The sequence below is a fragment of the Ranitomeya imitator genome, chromosome 1 (genome assembly GCF_032444005.1).
Source record: "Ranitomeya imitator isolate aRanImi1 chromosome 1, aRanImi1.pri, whole genome shotgun sequence".
NCBI lineage: Eukaryota > Metazoa > Chordata > Amphibia > Anura > Dendrobatidae > Ranitomeya > Ranitomeya imitator.
Genome location: NC_091282.1, coordinates 234,143,542 through 234,164,381, shown reverse-complemented (window position 1 = coordinate 234,164,381; position 20,840 = coordinate 234,143,542). Strand labels below are relative to the sequence as shown.

The 20,840-nt window shown below is 48.2% G+C and overlaps 1 protein-coding gene across 1 annotated transcript in view; it reads right to left on the bottom strand.

The window, feature by feature from the left end:
- KSR2 (kinase suppressor of ras 2) overlaps positions 1-20,840 on the bottom strand; it is an 869,756-nt gene that overhangs the window by 723,088 nt on the left and 125,828 nt on the right. Inside the window, exon 2 of the mRNA XM_069754628.1 lies at positions 12,530-12,670. Within this exon, the coding sequence (XP_069610729.1) occupies positions 12,530-12,670 (141 nt within the window). The remainder of the gene's footprint in view (positions 1-12,529; positions 12,671-20,840) is intronic.

Genomic DNA, 20,840 nt, shown 5'->3' with positions numbered 1-20,840 from the left:
CATTGCTGTCAATGGGTGTGCTAACAGACCCGTTGCACGGCGTTAATTGTGACATTTTCGTCGTGCAACGCTGTCCGTTAGCGTTAACCCATTAACGCAATGTGAACCTAGCCTAACTAAGGGGGTGATGAAGGGGGGTTTGATTTACTTTTATATCGGATTTTTATGATTGGCAGCCGTCACACACTAAAAGACGCTTTTTATAGCAAAAAAGTTTTTGCGTCTCCACATTTTGAGAGTTATAATTTTTCCATATTTTGGTCCACAGAGTCATGTGAGGTCTTGTTTTTTGCGGGACGAGTTGACGTTTTATTGGTAACATTTTCGGACACGTGACAGTTTTTGATCACTTTTTATTCCGATTTTTTGTGAGGCAGAATGACCAAAAACCAGCTATTCATGAATTTCTTTTGGGGAAGGCGTTTATACCGTTCCGCGTTTGGTAAAATTGATGAAGCAGTTTTATTCTTCGGGTCAGTACGATTACAGCGATACCTCATTTATATCATTTTTTTTATGTTTTGGCGCTTTTATACGATAAAAGCTATTTTATAGAAAAAATAATTATTTTGGCATCGCTTTATTCCGAGGACTATAACTTTTTTATTTTTTTGGTTATGATGCTATATGGCAGCTCGTTTTTTGCGGGACAAGATGACGTTTTCAGAGGTACCATGGTTATTTATATCCGTCTTTTTGATCGCGTGTTATTCCACTTTTTGTTCAGCGTTATGATAATAAAGCGTTGTTTTTTGGCTCGTTTTTTTTTTTTTCTTATGGTGTTCACTGAAGGGGTTAACTAGTGGGCCAGTTTTATAGGTTGGGTCGTTACGGACGCGGCGATACTAAATATGTGTACTTTTATTGTTTTGTTTGTTTTTTTTTAGATAAAGAAATGTATTTATGGGAATAATATTTTTTTTTTCTTCTTTATTTAGGAATTTTTTTTTTTTTTTTACACTTGTGGAAATTTTTTTTTTTACTTTTTCACTTTGTCCCAGGGGGGGACATCACAGATCACCGATCTGACAGTGTGCACAGCACTCTGTCAGATCGGTGATCTGACATACAGCCGGGCAGGATTAGAGCTGCAGCTGCAGCCTGATCCTGACCCGGAAGTGCTCCCTGCAGGACCCGGATGCAGCCCCACGGCCATTTTGGATCCGGGGACTGCAGGGAGAAGACGCTCGGTACACGGTGAGTACATCACCGTGTACCGATCGTCTCAGGGAAGCCCGCAGGGAGCCCCCTCCCTGCGCGATGCTTCCCTGCACCGCCGACACACCGCGATCATCTTTGATCGCAGTGTGCCGGGAGTTAATGTGCCGGGAGCGGTCCGTGACCGCTCCTGGCACATAGTGCCGGATGTCAGCTGCGATAGGCAGCTGACACCCGGCCGCGATCGGCCGCGCTCCCCCCGTGAGCGCGGCCGATCGCATATGACGTACTATCCCGTCACTGGGAATTAAGTCCCAGGTCACCTGGACGGGATAGTACGTCATATGGGATTAAGGGGTTAAAAACGTAGTTATTTTGTCTTCAATGCCCAATGGTATAAAATTCTGTGACACACCCATGGTGTTAATATGTTCACTACACCCCCAGATGAATTCATTGGGGAGTGTAGTTTGTAAAATAAGTTCACATATAGGGGTTTTTGTTGTTCTGGCACCTCAGGGACTCTGCCAATGTGACATGGCACCCTCTAACCATTCCAGCAAAATCTGAACTCCAATATGGCACCTCTTCCCTTCTGAGTTTTGCACTGTGCCTCAAAAGTAGTGTTCCCCTACATATGGGGTATCGGCATACTCAAGAAAAATTGCACAACAACTTTTATTATGGTCCAATTTCTCCTGATACACTTGGTAAAATAAAAAATTGGGGGCGACAAAGATCATTTTTGTGGAAAAAAATATGATTTTTATTTTTACGGCTCTACATTATAAACTTCCGTGAAGCACATGGGGATTCAAAGTGTTCACCACACATCTAGATAAGTTCCTTGGGGGGGGGGTCTAGTTTCTTTCCAAAATGGTGTAACTTGTGGGGAGGTTTCCACTGTTTAGGCACAACAGGGGCTCTCCAAATGCAAAATGGCGTCCGATCTCAATTTCAGCCAATTTTGCATTGAAAAAGTCAAACCGCGCTCATTCCCTTCTGAGCTCTGACATGCGCCCAAACAGTGGTTTACCCGCACATATGGGGTATCAGCATACTCAGGACAAATTGCACAACAACTTTTGGGTCCAATTTCTCCTGTTACCTCTGATAAAATAAAACAAATTGGATCTGAAGTAAATTTTTTGTGAAGAAAGTTAAATGTTCATTTTTTTTTAAACATTCCTGTGAAACACCTGAAGGGTTAATAAACATGTTGAATGTGGTTTTGAGCACCCTGAGGGGGTGCAGATTTTAGAATGGTGCCACTTTTTGGTATTTTCTATCATATACACCTCTCAAGGTGACTTCAAATGTGATGTGGTCCCTAAAAATGGTGTTGTAAAAATGAGAAATCGCTGTTTAACTTTTAACACATAACTTCCTAGCAAAAAAAATTTTGGTTACAAAATTGTGCTGATGTAAAGTAGACATGTGGGAAATGTTACTGATTAAGTATTTTGTGTGACATATCTCTGTGATTTAAGGGCATGAAAATTGGAAAATTGCTAAATTTTCTCACAAATAAACGCAAGTCATATGTATAATAAATTTTACCATTATCATGAAGTACAACCTGTCAGGAAAAAAAAAATTTCACAATCACCAGGATCCATTGAAGCGTTCCAGAGTTATTACCTCATAAAGGGACAGTTGTCAGAATTGTAAAAATTGGCTCGGTCATAAACATGCAAACCACCCTCGGGGGTAAAGGGGTTGTCCACTAGTAGGACAACCCCTTCTTAAACTAAATGTTTGGCCAGATAAAAATAAACCTTGTACTCACCTCCTGCACCGGCGCCGTTCCTACGTTGTAGGCACTTGCTCTCCCTGGGGTTGTAATGCAGTGTTGTGACACATGACGGCGGCGCTTAATCAGAGCTGGCGTCATTGTCTTCGCCTTCGGACGAACTGAACATGGAGAGGAAGCTGGGGATCAACTGCAGCCCAAACTTCTTCTTTATGTTCAGTTTGTCTGAAGGTGGAGATAGTGATGCCAGCGCTGATTGGGTGCTGGCATCACTTGTGATTCCACAGTATCACAGCCCTGGGACCACGAGTGCCGACAGTGCTGGAACTCAAACGGGAGGTGAGTATAGGCTTTATTATTTTATCAGGGCCAAATATTTAATTTAAGAAGGGGTTGTCCTAGTAGTAGACAACCCCTTTAAATAGTGGTACAAGACTAGTCTGCATCTTTAAAAAAAATAAATGGATTTTTATCCAATACAATGCTACATTGCATGATTTGAAGTCTCCACTGCTTGGCTACCAGTGAAGTCCTTAAAGGGAACATGTCAGCAGCATTGTGCACAGTAACCTACACATAGTGTCAGGTCGGCGCTGATATATTGAATAAAATGATACTTTGGTTGGTGAAATTCATCTTACGGTTGTTCTTTAAGAAATTTCACAGTGTATTGGATGCGGTAAATCCATACCATTCAGTGAACACATACAGATTAATCTGCGTTCAATAGCCAGCAGTGTTTTGGACGCAGCAAATATGCGCTGAGTCCAAAGCGCTGCCAGTTTCGGATTGTCGGCACATACTCTTATAGTTATAGTGCTGTTTATGCTTGCTCTGTGTCTGACTACTGATCTTGCTGATGACCCTGGATTTTGTTGTGACTACTCTTGTGGATTATCCCTACAGCTTTTGACACTCTCTGACTTTAGGTATTTGACCCTGAACTTGACCTTTAACTATCCGTTTGTTGCACTCCCTAGTTTTGACATACCCTCCTGGCAATTGACCATGAACTGTTATCTGTCCACGCTTTTGTCTCACCCCTCTGTACTAGGAGCCCTCCTGGTATCTGACCATGGACCTCCTGACTACCCTGTGTCACGGCTCGCCAGTGAGTAGTGACTCAGCATAACATATAGCAAGGCTTTTTAGGACAACTGTAGCTTGCAACTTTGTTGGAACAGTTTGAGGAAGGACCTTTTCTGTTTCAGTAAGACTTTGCCATAGGGCACAAAGTAAAGTCCACAAAGACATTGTTGGGTGAGGTTGGTGTGGAAGAACTTGACTGGTCGCACAGAGACTTGAACTCTAACCTATCTGCCACCTTTGGGATGACATACAAAGGAGATTGCAAGCCAGGCCCTTTCGACTGATATCAGTGTCTACCAGCACAAGTGCTCTTCTGAACGAATGGACAAAAATTCTGACAGACTCCTCCAAAATCTGGTAGAAAATCATCCCAGAAAAGTGGAAGCTATTTTAGCTGCAAAGGGAGGACCAACTCCTTATTAAGGTCTATGGATACAGAATAAGATCTCAATACTCTTGTCTATGCAGTGTGTGTGTGTTTGTATAATATTGGCCAGAACAGTGGACATACAGTATGTTTAATTACGGACAACGTACAGGGGTTATCCAACCCCGCTCACTTCCACATTAAGAGGTGCGTAGTGCTAATGATTTTGAGTGCAAAGGTGGAAAGTATTCTGTATGGGTCCTTTTCATGTAGCTTTCCTGGTAGGCAATTACTGGAACAATATTATCGATGCTTAGCAGCTCCCAATGGAGAAGTAAGGGTATGTGCACACGCTGCGGATTTTGCTGCAGATTCACAGCAGTTTTCCATGAGTTTACAGTACCATGTAAACCTATGGAAAACAAAATCCGCAGTGCACATGCTGTGGAAAAAACACGCGGAAACGCTGTGTTGCTTATTCCGCAGCATGTCAATTCTTTGTGCGGATTCCGCAGCGGTTTACACTTGCTCCCTAATAGGAATCCGCAGGTGTTAATCCGCAGGTGGAATCCGCACAAAAACCGCAAAAAAACTGTGGTAAATCCACGGTAATTCCGCAGTAAATCCGGATTTCCTGTGGATTTACCAAAATCAGTGCAGAAAAATCCGCACATTTTTCCGCAACGTGTGCACATACTCTGAGTGGTAGTAGACAAGGCTGTCATTTTATCATAAATAGGTGAATCTGCAAAAGTATTTGTAAAAGAAGTAACTTTGTAGTTTACTAATTAAAATCCTCTCCATTATTAAGAATAGATTTTTAATTGTGCAGTTTATTGCTCGTTGCATGGCTTACTGGCCATCAGCAGTGGCATTCTCCTAACCAAGGAGCACAGTGTTTACAAAGCCTTTTCTATAGACCTTGTAATCACTGCTCTAAAACTGGATGTATTTCCCTGCATACCTGCTTGCAGCCTCAGGAAACGCACAGTTTAGGCTAGCAGTGCAACCAAGCGGCTAGCCCGAATTGTCAATCGTTAGGATTGCACTTTTCCCAGCATGCGAGGAGGCTGAGGTGCAGTGTTCTCCTGCACACAAGTTAGGCTACGTTCACATTAGCGTCGCGTCGCCGTTGCGTCGGCGACGCAGCGGCGACGCACGGAAAAACGCGCGGATGTAGTGCTCTGCTGCACGGGGCTTCAGGAAAATGGCCGCGGGATGCCGCGCGTGCGCAGAAGAGATCGCGGCGGCCATTTTCCCAAAGCCGAGTTTGCATCTCGGCTTTGGGAAAATGGCCGCCGCGATCTCTTCTGCGCACGCGCGGCATCCCGCGGCCATTTTCCTGAAGCCCCGTGCAGCAGAGCACTACATCTGCGCACGCGCGGCCCCAGGAAGATGGCCGCCCGCACCGATGAAAGGAATGACAGCGCAGATCGCGCGCTGTGTCTTCACGTGGGCACAGGGAATCCGGACCTTGGACATGCGCACACCACTACGCCACCAACGGAAACCTGGGGAAGAAAAGAACGCTGTGAACACGCCCACCTGACCAGACCAGCCTGATTGACAGGCGAAAACGCCGACTTTGGTAATGTATTTCTCGGCATACATGGGGAATCAGGGTACACTACATACACCATAGTAACGCACAGCACAGGCCTATTTAACAGTATTTATATCTCAATCTCAAAAAACGGGGTGACAGGTTCCCTTTAAGGGCGAACTCAGCCAAAGGCAAAAAGGACACCCAGTCATCCTGATCGGCAGAAACAAAGCATCTCAGATATGTTTCCAAGGTCTGATTGGTTCGTTCGGTCTGGCCATTAGTCTGAGGATGGAAAACCGAGGAAAAAGACAAGTCAATGCCCATCCTACCACAAAAGGCTCGCCAAAACCTTGAAACAAACTGGGAACCTCTGTCAGAAACGATATTCTCTGGAATGCCATGTAAACGAACCACATGCTGGAAGAACAATGGCACCAAATCAGAGGAGGAAGGCAATTTAGACAAGGGTACCAGATGGACCATCTTAGAAAAGCGATCACAGACCACCCAAATGACTGACATCTCTTGAGAAACGGGAAGATCTGAAATAAAATCCATAGAGATATGTGTCCAAGGCCTCTTCGGGACCGGCAAGGGCAAAAGCAACCCACTGGCACGAGAACAGCAGGGCTTAGCCCGAGCACAAATCCCACAGGACTGCACAAAAGCACGCACATCCCGCGACAGAGACGGCCACCAAAAGGATCTAGCCACTAACTCTCTGGTACCAAAGATTCCAGGATGACCAGCCAACACCGAACAATGAACCTCAGAGATAACTTTATTGGTCCACCTATCAGGGACAAACAGTCTCTCCGCTGGACAACGATCAGGTTTATTAGCCTGACATTTTTGCAGCACCCGCCGCAAATCAGGGGAGATGGCAGACACAATTACTCCTTCCTTGAGGATACCCGCCGGCTCAGACAAACCCGGAGAGTCGGGCACAAAACTCCTAGACAGAGCATCCGCCTTCACATTTTTAGAGCCCGGAAGGTACGAAATCACAAAGTCAAAACGGGCAAAAAACAGCGACCAACGAGCCTGTCTAGGATTCAACCGCTTAGCAGACTCGAGATAAGTCAAGTTCTTATGATCAGTCAATACCACCATGCGATGCTTAGCTCCTTCAAGCCAATGACGCCACTCCTCGAATGCCCACTTCATGGCCAGCAACTCTCGGTTGCCCACATCATAATTTCGCTCAGCAGGTGAAAACTTCCTGGAAAAAAAGCGCATGGTTTCATCACTGAGCAATCAGAACCTCTCTGCGACAAAACAGCCCCTGCTCCAATCTCAGAAGCATCAACCTCGACCTGGAACGGAAGAGAAACATCTGGTTGACACAACACAGGGGCAGAAGAAAAACGACGCTTCAACTCTTGAAAAGCTTCCACAGCAGCAGAAGACCAATTGACCACATCAGCACCCTTCTTGGTCAAATCGGTCAATGGTTTGGCAATACTAGAAAAATTGCAGATGAAGCGACGATAAAAATTAGCAAAGCCCAGGAACTTTTGCAGACTTTTCAGAGATGTCGGCTGAGTCCAATCATGGATGGCTTGGACCTTAACAGGATCCATCTCGATAGTAGAAGGGGAAAAGATGAACACCAAAAATGAAACCTTCTGCACACCAAAGAGACACTTTGATCCCTTCACAAACAAAGAATTAGCACGCAGGACCTGAAAAACCGTTCTGACCTGCTTCACATGAGACTCCCAATCATCCGAGAAGATCAAAATGTCATCCAAGTACACAATCAGGAATTTATCCAGGTACTCTCGGAAAATGTCATGCATAAAGGACTGAAACACTGATGGAGCATTGGCAAGTCCGAATGGCATCACTAGATACTCAAAATGACCCTCGGGCGTATTAAATGCAGTTTTCCATTCATCTCCTCGCCTGATTCGCACCAGATTATACGCACCACGAAGATCTATCTTGGTGAACCAACTAGCCCCCTTAATCCGAGCAAACAAATCAGATAACAATGGCAAGGGGTACTGAAATTTAACCGTGATCTTATTTAGAAGGCGGTAATCTATACAAGGTCTCAGCGAACCATCCTTCTTGGCTACAAAAAAGAACCCTGCTCCTAATGGTGACGATGACGGGCGAATATGCCCCTTCTCCAGGGATTCCTTCACATAACTGCGCATAGCGGCATGCTCAGGCACGGATAAATTAAACAGTCGACCTTTTGGGAATTTACTACCAGGAATCAAATTGATAGCACAATCACAATCCCTATGCGGAGTTAGGGCATCGGACTTGGGCTCATCAAATACATCCCGGTAATCAGACAAGAACTCTGGAACCTCAGAAGGGGTGGATGACGAAATTGACAGAAATGGAACATCACCATGTACCCCCTGACAACCCCAGCTGGACACTGACATGGATTTCCAATCTAATACTGGATTATGGGCTTGTAGCCATGGCAACCCCAACACGACCACATCATGCAGATTATGCAAAACCAGAAAGCGAATAACCTCCTGATGTGCAGGAGCCATGCACATGGTCAGCTGGGTCCAGTATTGAGGCTTAGGGTACCGTCACACAGTGGCATTTTGATCGCTACGACGGCACGATTTGTGACGTTCCAGCGATATATCTGTGACGTTCCAGCGATCTCGCTGTGTCTGACACGCTCCTGCGATCAGGGACCCCGCTGAGAATCGTACGTCGTAGCAGATCGTTTGAAACTTTCTTTCGTCGTCTAGTGTCCTGCTGTGGCGGCATGATCGCATGGTGTAACAAAGGTGTGCACGATATTGTATACGATGTGCGCATAGTAACCAACGGCTTCTACATCGCACATACGTCATGAAAGTATCGCTCCAGCGTCGTACATTGCAAAGTGTGACCGCAGTCTACGACGCTGGAGCGATATTTTTACGATGCTGGAGCGTCACAGATCGTGCCGTCGTAGCGATCAAAATGCCACTGTGTGACGGTACCCTTATTCTTGGCCAAAGGCGTGGCATCAATTCCTCTCAATGGAATAGGACACTGCAAGGGCTCTAAGAGAAACCCACAACGCTTAGCATACTCCAAGTCCATCAAATTCAGGGCAGCGCCCGAATCCACAAATGCCATGACAGAATACGATGACAAAGAACAGATCAAGGCAACGGACAGAAGAAATTTTGACTGTACCGTACCAATGGTGGCAGACCTAGCGAACCGCTTAGTGCGCTTAGGACAATCAGAGATAGCATGAGTGGAATCACCACAGTAGAAACACAGCCCATTCAGACGTCTGTGTTCTTGCCGTTCAACTCTGGTCAAAGTCCTATCGCACTGCATAGGCTCAAGTTTAAGCTCAGGTAATACCGCCAAATGGTGCACAGATTTACGCTCACGCAAGCGTCGACCGATCTGAATGGCCAAAGACATAGACTCATTCAGACCAGCAGGCATAGGAAATCCCACCATGACATCCTTAAGGGCTTCAGAGAGACCCTTTCTGAACATAGCTGCCAGCGCAGATTCATTCCATTGAGTGAGCACGGACCACTTTCTAAATTTCTGACAATATACCTCTATCTCATCCTGACCCTGACAAAGAGCCAGCAAATTTTTCTCTGCCTGATCCACTGAATTAGGTTCATCGTACAGCAATCCGAGCGCCAGGAAAAACGCATCGATATTACTTAATGCAGGATCTCCTGGCGCAAGAGAAAATGCCCAGTCCTGAGGGTCGCCGCGCAAAAAAGAAATAATAATCAAAACCTGTTGAACTGGATCACCAGAGGAGCGAGGTTTCAAGGCCAGAAATAGTTTACAATTATTTTTGAAACTCAGAAACTTAGTTCTATCTCCAAAAAACAAATCAGGAATAGGAATTCTTGGTTCTAACATAGATTTCTGATCAATAGTGTCTTGAATCTTTTGTACTCTTGCCGAGAGCTGATCCACAAATGAAGACAGACTTCTAATGTCCATCGCTACACCTGTGTACTGAACCACCCAAATGTCTAGGGGAAAAAAAAGGCAAAACACAGTGCAAAGAAAAAAAAATGGTCTCAGAACTTCTTTTTTCCCTCTATTGAGAATCATTAGTACTTTGGGCTTCCTGTACTGTTATGAAAGGCAATTCAGTACCACAATGGACATAGCGGTCAGAGCACATACAGTGATCTGACAATAACTCAAAATCATAGAACGAGCTCTGAGACGTGGGAACTCTGCAGACCGCAATCCCTAATCCTCTCCAAACAACACTAGAGGCAGCCGTGGATTGCGCCTAACTCTGCCTATGCAACTCGGCACAGCCTGAGAAACTAACTAGCCTGAAGATAGAAAATAAGCCTACCTTGCCTCAGAGAAATACCCCAAAGGAAAAGGCAGCCCCCAACATATAATGACTGTGAGTTAAGATGAAAAGACAAACGTAGAGATGAAATAGATTCAGCAAAGTGAGGCCCGACTTTCTTAACAGAGCGAGGATAGGAAAGATAACTTTGCGGTCTACACAAAACCCTAAAGAAAACCACGCAAAGGGGGCAAAAAGACCCTCCGTACCGAACTAACGGCACGGAGGTACACCCTTTGCGTCCCAGAGCTTCCAGCAACAAAATAGACAAGCTGGACAGAAAAAATAGCAAACAAATAGCAAAGAAGAACTTAGCTATGCAGAGCAGCAGGCCACAGGAATTATCCAGGGAAAAGCAAGTCCAACACTGGAACATTGACAGGAAGCCAGGATCAAAGCATTAGGTGGAGTTAAGTAGAGAAGCACCTAACGACCTCACCAGATCACCTGAGGGAGGAAACTCAGAAGCCGCAGTACCACTTCCCTCCACCAACAGAAGCTCACAGAGAGAATCAGCCGAAGTACCACTTGTGACCACAGGAGGGAGCTCTGCCACAGAATTCACAACAGGCAGAATGGAGATAAGGGGACAGGATGGAGACAAGGGGCAGGATGGAGACAAGGGGCAGGATGGAGACAAGGCGGCAGGATGGAGACAAGGGGCAGAATGGAGATGGGGCAGAATGGACACAGGGGGCAGGATTGGAGACACTGTGCAGGATCAGGGGGCAGGATGGAGACTGATGGGGCAGGATCATGGGTCAGGATGGAGACTGATGGGGCATCATCATGGAGCAGGATGGAGACTGATGGTGCAGAATCATGAGGCAGGATGGATACGATGAAGACAGATGGGGCAGGATGGAGACAGATGGGGCAGGATCATGGGGCAGGATGGAGACTGATGGGGCAGGATGGAGACAAGGGGCAGAATGGCGGTAAGGGGACAGAATGGCGATAAGGGGGCAGGATGGAGACAGGGGGCAGGATGGAGACAGGGGGCAGGATGGAGACAGGGGGCAGGATGGGGGCAGGATGGGAGAAACGGGCAGAATGGACACGGTGCAGGATGAAGACAGATGGGGCAGGATCATGGGTCAGGATGGAGACAGATGGGGCATCATCATGGAGCAGGATGGAGACAGATGGTGCAGAATCATGGGGCAGGATGGATACGGTGAAGACAGATGGGGCAGGATGGAGACAGATGGGGCAGGAACATGGGGCAGGATGGAGACAGATGGGGCAGGATCATGGGGCAGGATGGAGAGAGATGGGGCAGGATGGAGAGAGATGGGGCAGGATGGAGACACATGGTGCAGGATCATGGGGCAGGATGGATATAATAGAGACAGATGGGGCAGGATCATGGGACAGATGGGATAGGTGGGGCAGGATGGGATATGACATGGAGGCTGGATGGGAGAACATATGGCTGGAGCAAGGAATGAGACACGCAAGGGCCAGGATGGGGGATATTATTACTGCAGTGAGGTATTTATTTTATTTTTTGAGGATAGTGTTTTAAATGGGGGAGACGGTCCTGTTACTGTGCAGAGCAACACTGTGGCCTTTTTCTCTTCATCTGGTGGAGTTTAGAATTTGGGGCAAAAAAAAGTAATGTGTTCTACAAGCGGAGCTCTAGATAACTGTGTTATTTCCTGTAGAGACAAGCCTTGGCTGGAAGAAGTAACGGTTGTGTGTGCTGGATGAAGATGAAAAGCAAAGATGTAGGACTTAAAGTACAGACATCACTGGTGACTCAGTGTGTTACCTGTACACTGACACTACTGTACTATAATTTGGCTCTCGACCAACTTTCATAGCAGAATGTGGCTCTCAAGGTAAGAAAGGTTGGGGACTACTGCTATAAAGTATATATTTTCAATTATCTACAAATAATTATACAGTCGCAGGTCAACAATCATCGCAAAGCATTTCATTCAGCCAGAAGGGAAGATACAGGACTTGGAGGAAACTTGTACACAGTAAAGTACAATTCTTATTGTACCCATGACATAGGAAAAGTTGGCAGCCACCTGGAAATCACGCCCTGGTAGGATTAGGCTATCGCTGTGAACCTCTTCTCCTCCGTCAACTCTTACAGTTTACTAATGGGCAGCTAGGTTCTGTTGCTCCATTTATGAATCTACAGAGGTACAATCTACAGCGGCACCAAGGTATGCCAACCTGGCAGATGCCGAAAGGGTGCTCAGAGTGAATAAAACCTGACCCGTTCACACGCAGACGTCATAGGCATTTACCACCTAAGCCAAAATCTGCCATTACCTCCATTACTTCTTTGCGGATGTCGACAATCCTGAACCAGTGCGTAAGTTGAGGAAATCCTTCGAGCTCCGCATTACGTTCCTGAAGTGCCACTTTCCTCTTGCAGGACAGCTGCCGACTGAAGTACTTCACTAGCTTGCTCTGAAAAGAAAAGAAAGGGAATTCAGTAATGGACACGTGATTTGATACTCTTATCATTCTATACCTAGTCATGTGCACTAGACGGACAAAAGTATTGGGTTATACCTCTTAGTCATTGAATTTAGGTTTTCCTTACAGTCCCATTGGCATAGTTATATAAAATCCAGCCCCAGCCATGCAGTCTGCCTTTACGGACACTTGTGAAAGACAGGGTCATTCTAAACAGACCACTGAATATGAGGGATGAGGGTGATCCTGTCCGCAAGATTGTGTAATGTAAAGGAATGACATGGCTGTAATGTCACTATAATACTGATTACATTGATACCTTTGGTGAAGAAATCCACTTTGCTGTTCTTCTTTAAACACCAAGTTTTTTGCTAATTACATTTTGGTGCACAGGAGACGGACTTTACACGGGGTCTTCTCCATCCTGTCTGTGATACCCGGCCCCTCTGCCTGCCTATGGTCTACAAATGACTTGGCTCCTCTGTTTAAAATCTCAGCTATGACCTGTCTCATTCACAGGCAGGCGGAGGGGCAGGGAATCACAGATGGAGGCAGGTGGAGGGGTCGGGAATCACAGACTGAGGAAAGCGGAGGTGCCAGGAATCACAGATGGACGCAGGCGGAGGGGCCGGGTATCGCAGACGGAGGCAAGCGGAGGGGCCGGGAATCACAGACGGAGGCAGGCGGAGGGGCCGGGAATCACAGACTGAGGCAAGCGGAGGGGTCGGGAATCACAGACGGAGGCAGGCGGAGGGGCCGGGAATCACAGACTGAGGAAAGCGGAGGTGCCAGGAATCACAGGTGGAGGCAGGCGGAGGGGCCGGGTATCGCAGACGGAGGCAAGCGGAGGGGCCGGGAATCACAGACGGAGGCAGGCGAAGGGGCCGGGAATCACAGACGGGAGGCAGGCAGAAGGGTCGGGAATCACAGACTGAGGAAAGCAGAGGTGCCAGGAATCACAGGCAGAGGCAGGCGGAGGGGCCGGAAATCACAGAAGGAGGCAGGCGAAGGGACCGGGAATCACAGACGGAGGCAGGCGGAGGAGGGGCCGGGAATCACAGACAGAGGCAGGCAAAGGGCGGGGAATTACAGACGGAGGCAGGCGGGAGGGCCGGAAATCACAGAAGGAGGCAGGCAGAGAGGTTGGGAATCACAGACTGAGGAAAGCAGAGGTGCCAGGAATCACAGACAGAGGCAGGCGGAGGGGCCAGGAATCACAGATGGAGGTAGGCGAAGGGGCCGGGAATCACAGACGGAGGCAGGCGGAAGGGCCTGGAATCACAGACAGAGGCAGGCAGAAGGGCCGGAAATCACACAAGGAGGCAGGCGAAGGGGCCGGGAATCACAGACAGAGGCAGGCGGAAGGGCCGGGAATCACAGACAGAGGCAGGCGGAAGGGCCGGGAATCACAGACGGAGGCAGGCGGAGGAGGGGCCGGGAATCACAGACAGAGGCAGGCGGAAGGACCGGGAATCACAGACGGAGGCAGGCGGAGGAGGGACAGGGAATCACAGACGGAGGCAGGCAGAGGGGCCGGGAATCACAGACAGAGGCAGGCAGATGGGCCGGGAATCACAGGCAGAGGCAGGCGGAAGGGCCGGGAATCACAGACGGAGGCAGGCGGAAGGGCCGGAAATCACAGAAGGAGGCAGGCGAAGGGGCCGGGAATCGCAGACGGAGGCAGGCGGAGGCCCAGGGAATCACAGAAGGAGGCAGGCAGAGGGGTCGGGAATCACAGACGGAGGCAGGCGGAGGCCCAGGGAATCACAGACGGAGGCTGGCGGAGGGGTCGGGAATCACAGACGGAGGCAGGCGGTGGCCCAGGGAATCACAGACGGAGGCAGGTGGAAGGGCCGGGAATCACAGACTGAGGAAAGCAGAGGTGCCAGGAATCACAGACAGAGGCAGGTGGAGGGGCCAGGAATCACAGATGGAGGCAGGCGAAGGGGCCGGGAATCACAGACGGAGGCAGGCGGAGGCCCAGGGAATCACAGATGGAGGCTGGCAGAAGGGCCGGAAATCACACAAGGAGGCAGGCGAAGGGGCCGGGAATCACAGACAGAGGCAGGCGGAAGGGCCGGGAATCACAGACAGAGGCAGGCGGAGGAGGGGCCGGGAATCACAGACAGAGGCAGGCGGAAGGGCCGGGAATCACAGACAGAGGCAGGCGGAAGGGCCGGGAATTACAGACGGAGGCAGACGGAAGGGACGGAAATCACAGAAGGAGGCAGGCGGATGGGCCGGGAATCACAGGCAGAGGCAGGCGGAAGGGCCGGGAATCACAGACGGAGGCAGGCGGAAGGGCCGGAAATCACAGAAGGAGGCAGGCGAAGGGGCCGCGAATCACAGACGGAGGCAGGCGGAGGCCCAGGGAATCACAGACGGAGGCAGGCGGAGGGGTCGGGAATCACAGACGGAGGCAGGCGGAGGCCCAGGGAATCACAGACGGAGGCTGGCGGAGGGGTCGGGAATCACAGACGGAGGCAGGCGGAGGCCCAGGGAATCACAGACAGAGGCTGGCGGAGGGGTCGGGAATCACAGACGGAGGCAGGCGGAGGCCCAGGGAATCACAGACGGAGGCAGGCGGAGGGGTCGGGAATCACAGACAGAGGCAGGCGGAGGCCCAGGGAATCACAGACGGAGGCTGGCGGAGGGGTTGAGAATCACAGACGGAGGCAGGCGAAGGCCCAGGGAATCACAGAAGGAGGCAGGCGGAGGCACAGGGAATCACAGACGGAGGCAGGCGGAGGGGTCGGGAATCACAGACGGAGGCAGGCGTAGGCCCAGGGAATCACAGACAGAGGCAGGCGTAGGCCCAGGGAATCACAAACGGAGGGGCCGGGAATCACAGACAGAGGCAGGCAGAGGGGTCGGGAATCACAGACGGAGGCAGGCGGAGGGGTCGGGAATCACAGACGGAGGCAGGTGGAGGGGTCGGGAATCACAGACGGAGGCAGGCGGAGGGGTCGGGAATCACAGACGGAGGCAGGCGGAGGGGTCGGGAATCACAGACGGAAGCGGAGACTCATTGCACAGTCCAGCCCCTGTGCACCAAAATCTAATTACGAGAAAGTTTCAAATGGTGATTAAAGAAGAACAACAAAGCGAATATTTTCACCAAAGCTAGCAATGTAATCAGTATAACAGCACAATTATAGTTACTGTATGTCTATACATTGTAAAATCAAGCTGACAAGTTCTCTTTACATGAGTACCAAAACCACTGCATGGGTTTTCATGGCAGAACAGCAGCATGCAGCCTCGCATAGGATGTAGGGGTGTAAAGCACATGGCCAGTAGACTCTGGAGCAGTGGAAACATGTTCTGTAGAGTGACAAAGCAGATTTTTCTATCCAGTAATCTACAAAAAAAACTAACCAGCATTTCCGAGCATAATAAAGCAAAGCAAGTGCAAAGATGTATGCAAACATTGTATATGTGAAATCTGAGCAGCATTACTGCTATATGGAATATACTTATAAAAATGAAGGTACTTAGTACATAGATTGGCCAATTCATGGGAGCATACAGAGGCTGCTGCATTCTTTTGCTTGTATATTTAATAATATTTAATTTATATTCAATCAATGCTGGATCTTACCTGCCCTATAAATTTGTAGGTGTTTAGCCTGGGAGAAAAAGAATATTCAGTTTAGGGTCCCATCAAAGAAAGGTCACCTTGCCATGGTAGACGGGCTCCCATGAATTGGCCACTTTATGTGCCAAGTACCTTCATTTTGATAAGTATATTCCATGCAGAAGTAATGAAGTTCACATTTCCTATATTCAGTGTTCACGTATATCTTACTGCTTACAGAGTGCTGCTGTGTTCTTTAGATTGTCTATCTAATGGTCTGAGTATGAGTTTGGCGAACGTCAGGAAAATGTTATAGTTTGGTGGAAAGAGGGATTATGCTATGGGATTCTTTTTTGGGGTTAGTTCCAGTGAAAGGAAATATGAAAGTGAACGTGTCGGCAGGTTTTTACTATGTAATCTGGGTACTGCATGAGGCTGGGGTTAAAACGCTGAATTCAGCAATGTGTCACTTATCAAGCTGTGTGCTGTTTACTTACATTGCTGGGACTAGCTGTTTGATGCCAAGTCATCTGACTATGTGACCAACCCCCGTGATAAGCAGCTCACCGTCAATAGACAATGTACACAGAGAGCTTGCTGGTGGCAGGGGCAGCTTTCTGAGCTCTGCTACATCTGAAAACTCTGATTGTATCAGAACTGTTGCACCCAGTAACCTAGAGTAATACATCGCTGGAATCGGGGTATCTTTTCCTTCATTGGGCAGCTCTTCTCAGATGAGGCAACAAAAACTTGGTGACAAATTCCCTTTAATGCTTCAGCATAGAAAGCTATTTTGGACAATTGTAGCTTCCAACCATGTGGGAACAGTTTGCAGCTCTTGTAGGTGTAATGTGCACATCTCTCAATACTTCTATATCCATTCTGTATAAGCAATACAGATTAATGAAAAAGAAAAGAATAATATTCCAAACACTTTAACTCTTAAAAATAGAGCACAAACAATATTAAGTAAGTTGACTGGCTTATAAATCCCATTTTAATTACACAATTCTGGAATTCTGCGATAATAGAGCTGGACCCCTCATATTCTGCAGGACACAGAACATCTGTGCAGCAAACTGACAGCCGACCAGCAGAAGCACATCCATATACATGACTGTGCCTAGTACAGATAAACTGCTGTGAATGACACATTGGAGCAGATTTATTCTGGAGTAATTTGCAGCAAAAAATCTGTCATTCGTGACTTGCATTATATATATGATGTGTTTTAGACACTTTTTACAACTTGTACAAACAATGGGAGACAAATCTACACTTCAATACCACAGTGAGGGAAATGGCAACACGTGATACACAACCACATGTAATAAAAAAAAAAAACTAATTAAATTAGAAATGTATGTATAGGAGTAGCTGTTTGGATCACATGTGCTACTTCAGTTTGGCCACACGATGGCAGTGTTGCATTAACTTATGAACAACAACTAATGTAATGCAGAAGAGAATAGTAGTGCAGAGTTTGGTTATACATATGTAGCCTAAATATAAAGGTAATTATACATTCAGCCTCAAAGACTGATATGTAATGATGTAGAAATAGTTGTATCACTTAAGGCCGGCTTCACACTTGCGAGTTTTACGGACGTAAGAGCGCAGAAACTACGTCCGTAAAACTCGCAAAAAATACGGCACAATTATTCTCTATGCCTCTGCTCCTATCTGCCGTATTTTACTGATCAGTATTATACGGCTTTCTACGGCCGTACAAAATCGCAGCATGCTGCGTTTGTCACCGTACTGCGCAAGAAATACGCCAATGAAAGTCTAGGGAGAAGCGAAGTCTCCCTAAGCTAGAAGATCGTTGGGTACAGCCGGGACCAGCTGCTTCGAAAGCATCACCAAACCAGGGATTCAAGCTTCAGGAGGCTAATTTGCATATTCCAGGTGCCTTCTGGGAGAAGCGAAGTCTCCCTAAGCTAGAAGATCGTTGGGTACAGCCGGGACCAGCTGCTTCGAAAGCATCACCAAACCAGGGATTCAAGCTTCAGGAGGCTAATTTGCATATTCCAGGTGCCTTCTGGGAGAAGCGAAGTCTCCCTAAGCTAGAAGATCGTTGGGTACAGCCGGGACCAGCTGCTTCGAAAGCATCACCAAACCAGGGATTCAAGCTTCAGGAGGCTAATTTGCATATTCCAGGTGCCTTCTGGGAGAAGCGAAGTCTCCCTAAGCTAGAAGATCGTTGGGTACAGCCGGGACCAGCTGCTTCGAAAGCATCACCAAACCAGGGATTCAAGCTTCAGGAGGCTAATTTGCATATTCCAGGTGCCTTCTGGGAGAAGCGAAGTCTCCCTAAGCTAGAAGATCGTTGGGTACAGCCGGGACCAGCTGCTTCGAAAGCATCACCAAACCAGGGATTCAAGCTTCAGGAGGCTAATTTGCATATTCCAGGTGCCTTCTGGGAGAAGCGAAGTCTCCCTAAGCTAGAAGATCGTTGGGTACAGCCGGGACCAGCTGCTTCGAAAGCATCACCAAACCAGGGATTCAAGCTTCAGGAGGCTAATTTGCATATTCCAGGTGCCTTCTGGGAGAAGCGAAGTCTCCCTAAGCTAGAAGATCGTTGGGTACAGCCGGGACCAGCTGCTTCGAAAGCATCACCAAACCAGGGATTCAAGCTTCAGGAGGCTAATTTGCATATTCCAGGTGCCTTCTGGGAGAAGCGAAGTCTCCCTAAGCTAGAAGATCGTTGGGTACAGCCGGGACCAGCTGCTTCGAAACCATCACCAAACCAGGGATTCAAGCTTCAGGAGGCTAATTTGCATATTCCAGGTGCCTTCTGGGAGAAGCGAAGTCTCCCTAAGCTAGAAGATCGTTGGGTACAGCCGGGACCAGCTGCTTCGAAAGCATCACCAAACCAGGGATTCAAGCTTCAGGAGGCTAATTTGCATATTCCAGGTGCCTTCTGGGAGAAGCGAAGTCTCCCTAAGCTAGAAGATCGTTGGGTACAGCCGGGACCAGCTGCTTCGAAAGCATCACCAAACCAGGGATTCAAGCTTCAGGAGGCTAATTTGCATATTCCAGGTGCCTTCTGGGAGAAGCGAAGTCTCCCTAAGCTAGAAGATCGTTGGGTACAGCCGGGACCAGCTGCTTCGAAAGCATCACCAAACCAGGGATTCAAGCTTCAGGAGGCTAATTTGCATATTCCAGGTGCCTTCTGGGAGAAGCGAAGTCCCCCTAAGCTAGAAGATCGTTGGGTACAGCCGGGACCAGCTGCTTCGAAAGCATCACCAAACCAGGGATTCAAGCTTCAGGAGGCTAATTTGCATATTCCAGGTGCCTTCTGGGAGAAGCGAAGTCCCCCTAAGCTAGAAGATCGTTGGGTACAGCCGGGACCAGCTGCTTCGAAAGCATCACCAAACCAGGGATTCAAGCTTCAGGAGGCTAATTTGCATATTCCAGGTGCCTTCTGGGAGAAGCGAAGTCCCCCTAAGCTAGAAGATCGTTGGGTACAGCCGGGACCAGCTGCTTCGAAAGCATCACCAAACCAGGGATTCAAGCTTCAGGAGGCTAATTTGCATATTCCAGGTGCCTTCTGGGAGAAGCGAAGTCCCCCTAAGCTAGAAGATCGTTGGGTACAGCCGGGACCAGCTGCTTCGAAAGCATCACCAAACCAGGGATTCAAGCTTCAGGAGGCTAATTTGCATATTCCAGGTGCCTTCTGGGAGAAGCGAAGTCTCCCTAAGCTAGAAGATCGTTGGGTACAGCCGGGACCAGCTGCTTCGAAAGCATCACCAAACCAGGGATTCAAGCTTCAGGAGGCTAATTTGCATATTCCAGGTGCCTTCTGGGAGAAGCGAAGTCTCCCTAAGCTAGAAGATCGTTGGGTACAGCCGGGACCAGCTGCTTCGAAAGCATCACCAAACCAGGGATTCAAGCTTCAGGAGGCTAATTTGCATATTCCAGGTGCCTTCTGGGAGAAGCGAAGTCTCCCTAAGCTAGAAGATCGTTGGGTACAGCCGGGACCAGCTGCTTCGAAAGCATCACCAAACCAGGGATTCAAGCTTCAGGAGGCTAATTTGCATATTCCAGGTGCCTTCTGGGAGAAGCGAAGTCTCCCTAAGCTAGAAGATCGTTGGGTACAGCCGGGACCAGCTGCTTCGAAAGCGTCACCAAACCAGGGATTCAAGCTTCAGGAGGCTAATTTGCATATTCCAGGTGCCTTCTGGGAGAAGCGAAGTCTCCCTAAGCTAGAAGATCGTTGGGTACAGCCGGGACCAGCTGCTTCGAAAGCGTCACCAAACCAGGGATTCAAGCTTCAGGAGGCTAATTTGCATATTCCAGGTGCCTTCTGGGAGAAGCGAAGTCTCCCTAAGCTAGAAGATCGTTGGGTACAGCCGGGACCAGCTGCTTCGAAAGCATCACCAAACCAGGGATTCAAGCTTCAGGAGGCTAATTTGCATATTCCAGGTGCCTTCTGGGAGAAGCGAAGTCTCCCTAAGCTAGAAGATCGTTGGGTACAGCCGGGACCAGCTGCTTCGAAAGCATCACCAAACCAGGGATTCAAGCTTCAGGAGGCTAATTTGCATATTCCAGGTGCCTTCTGGGAGAAGCGAAGTCTCCCTA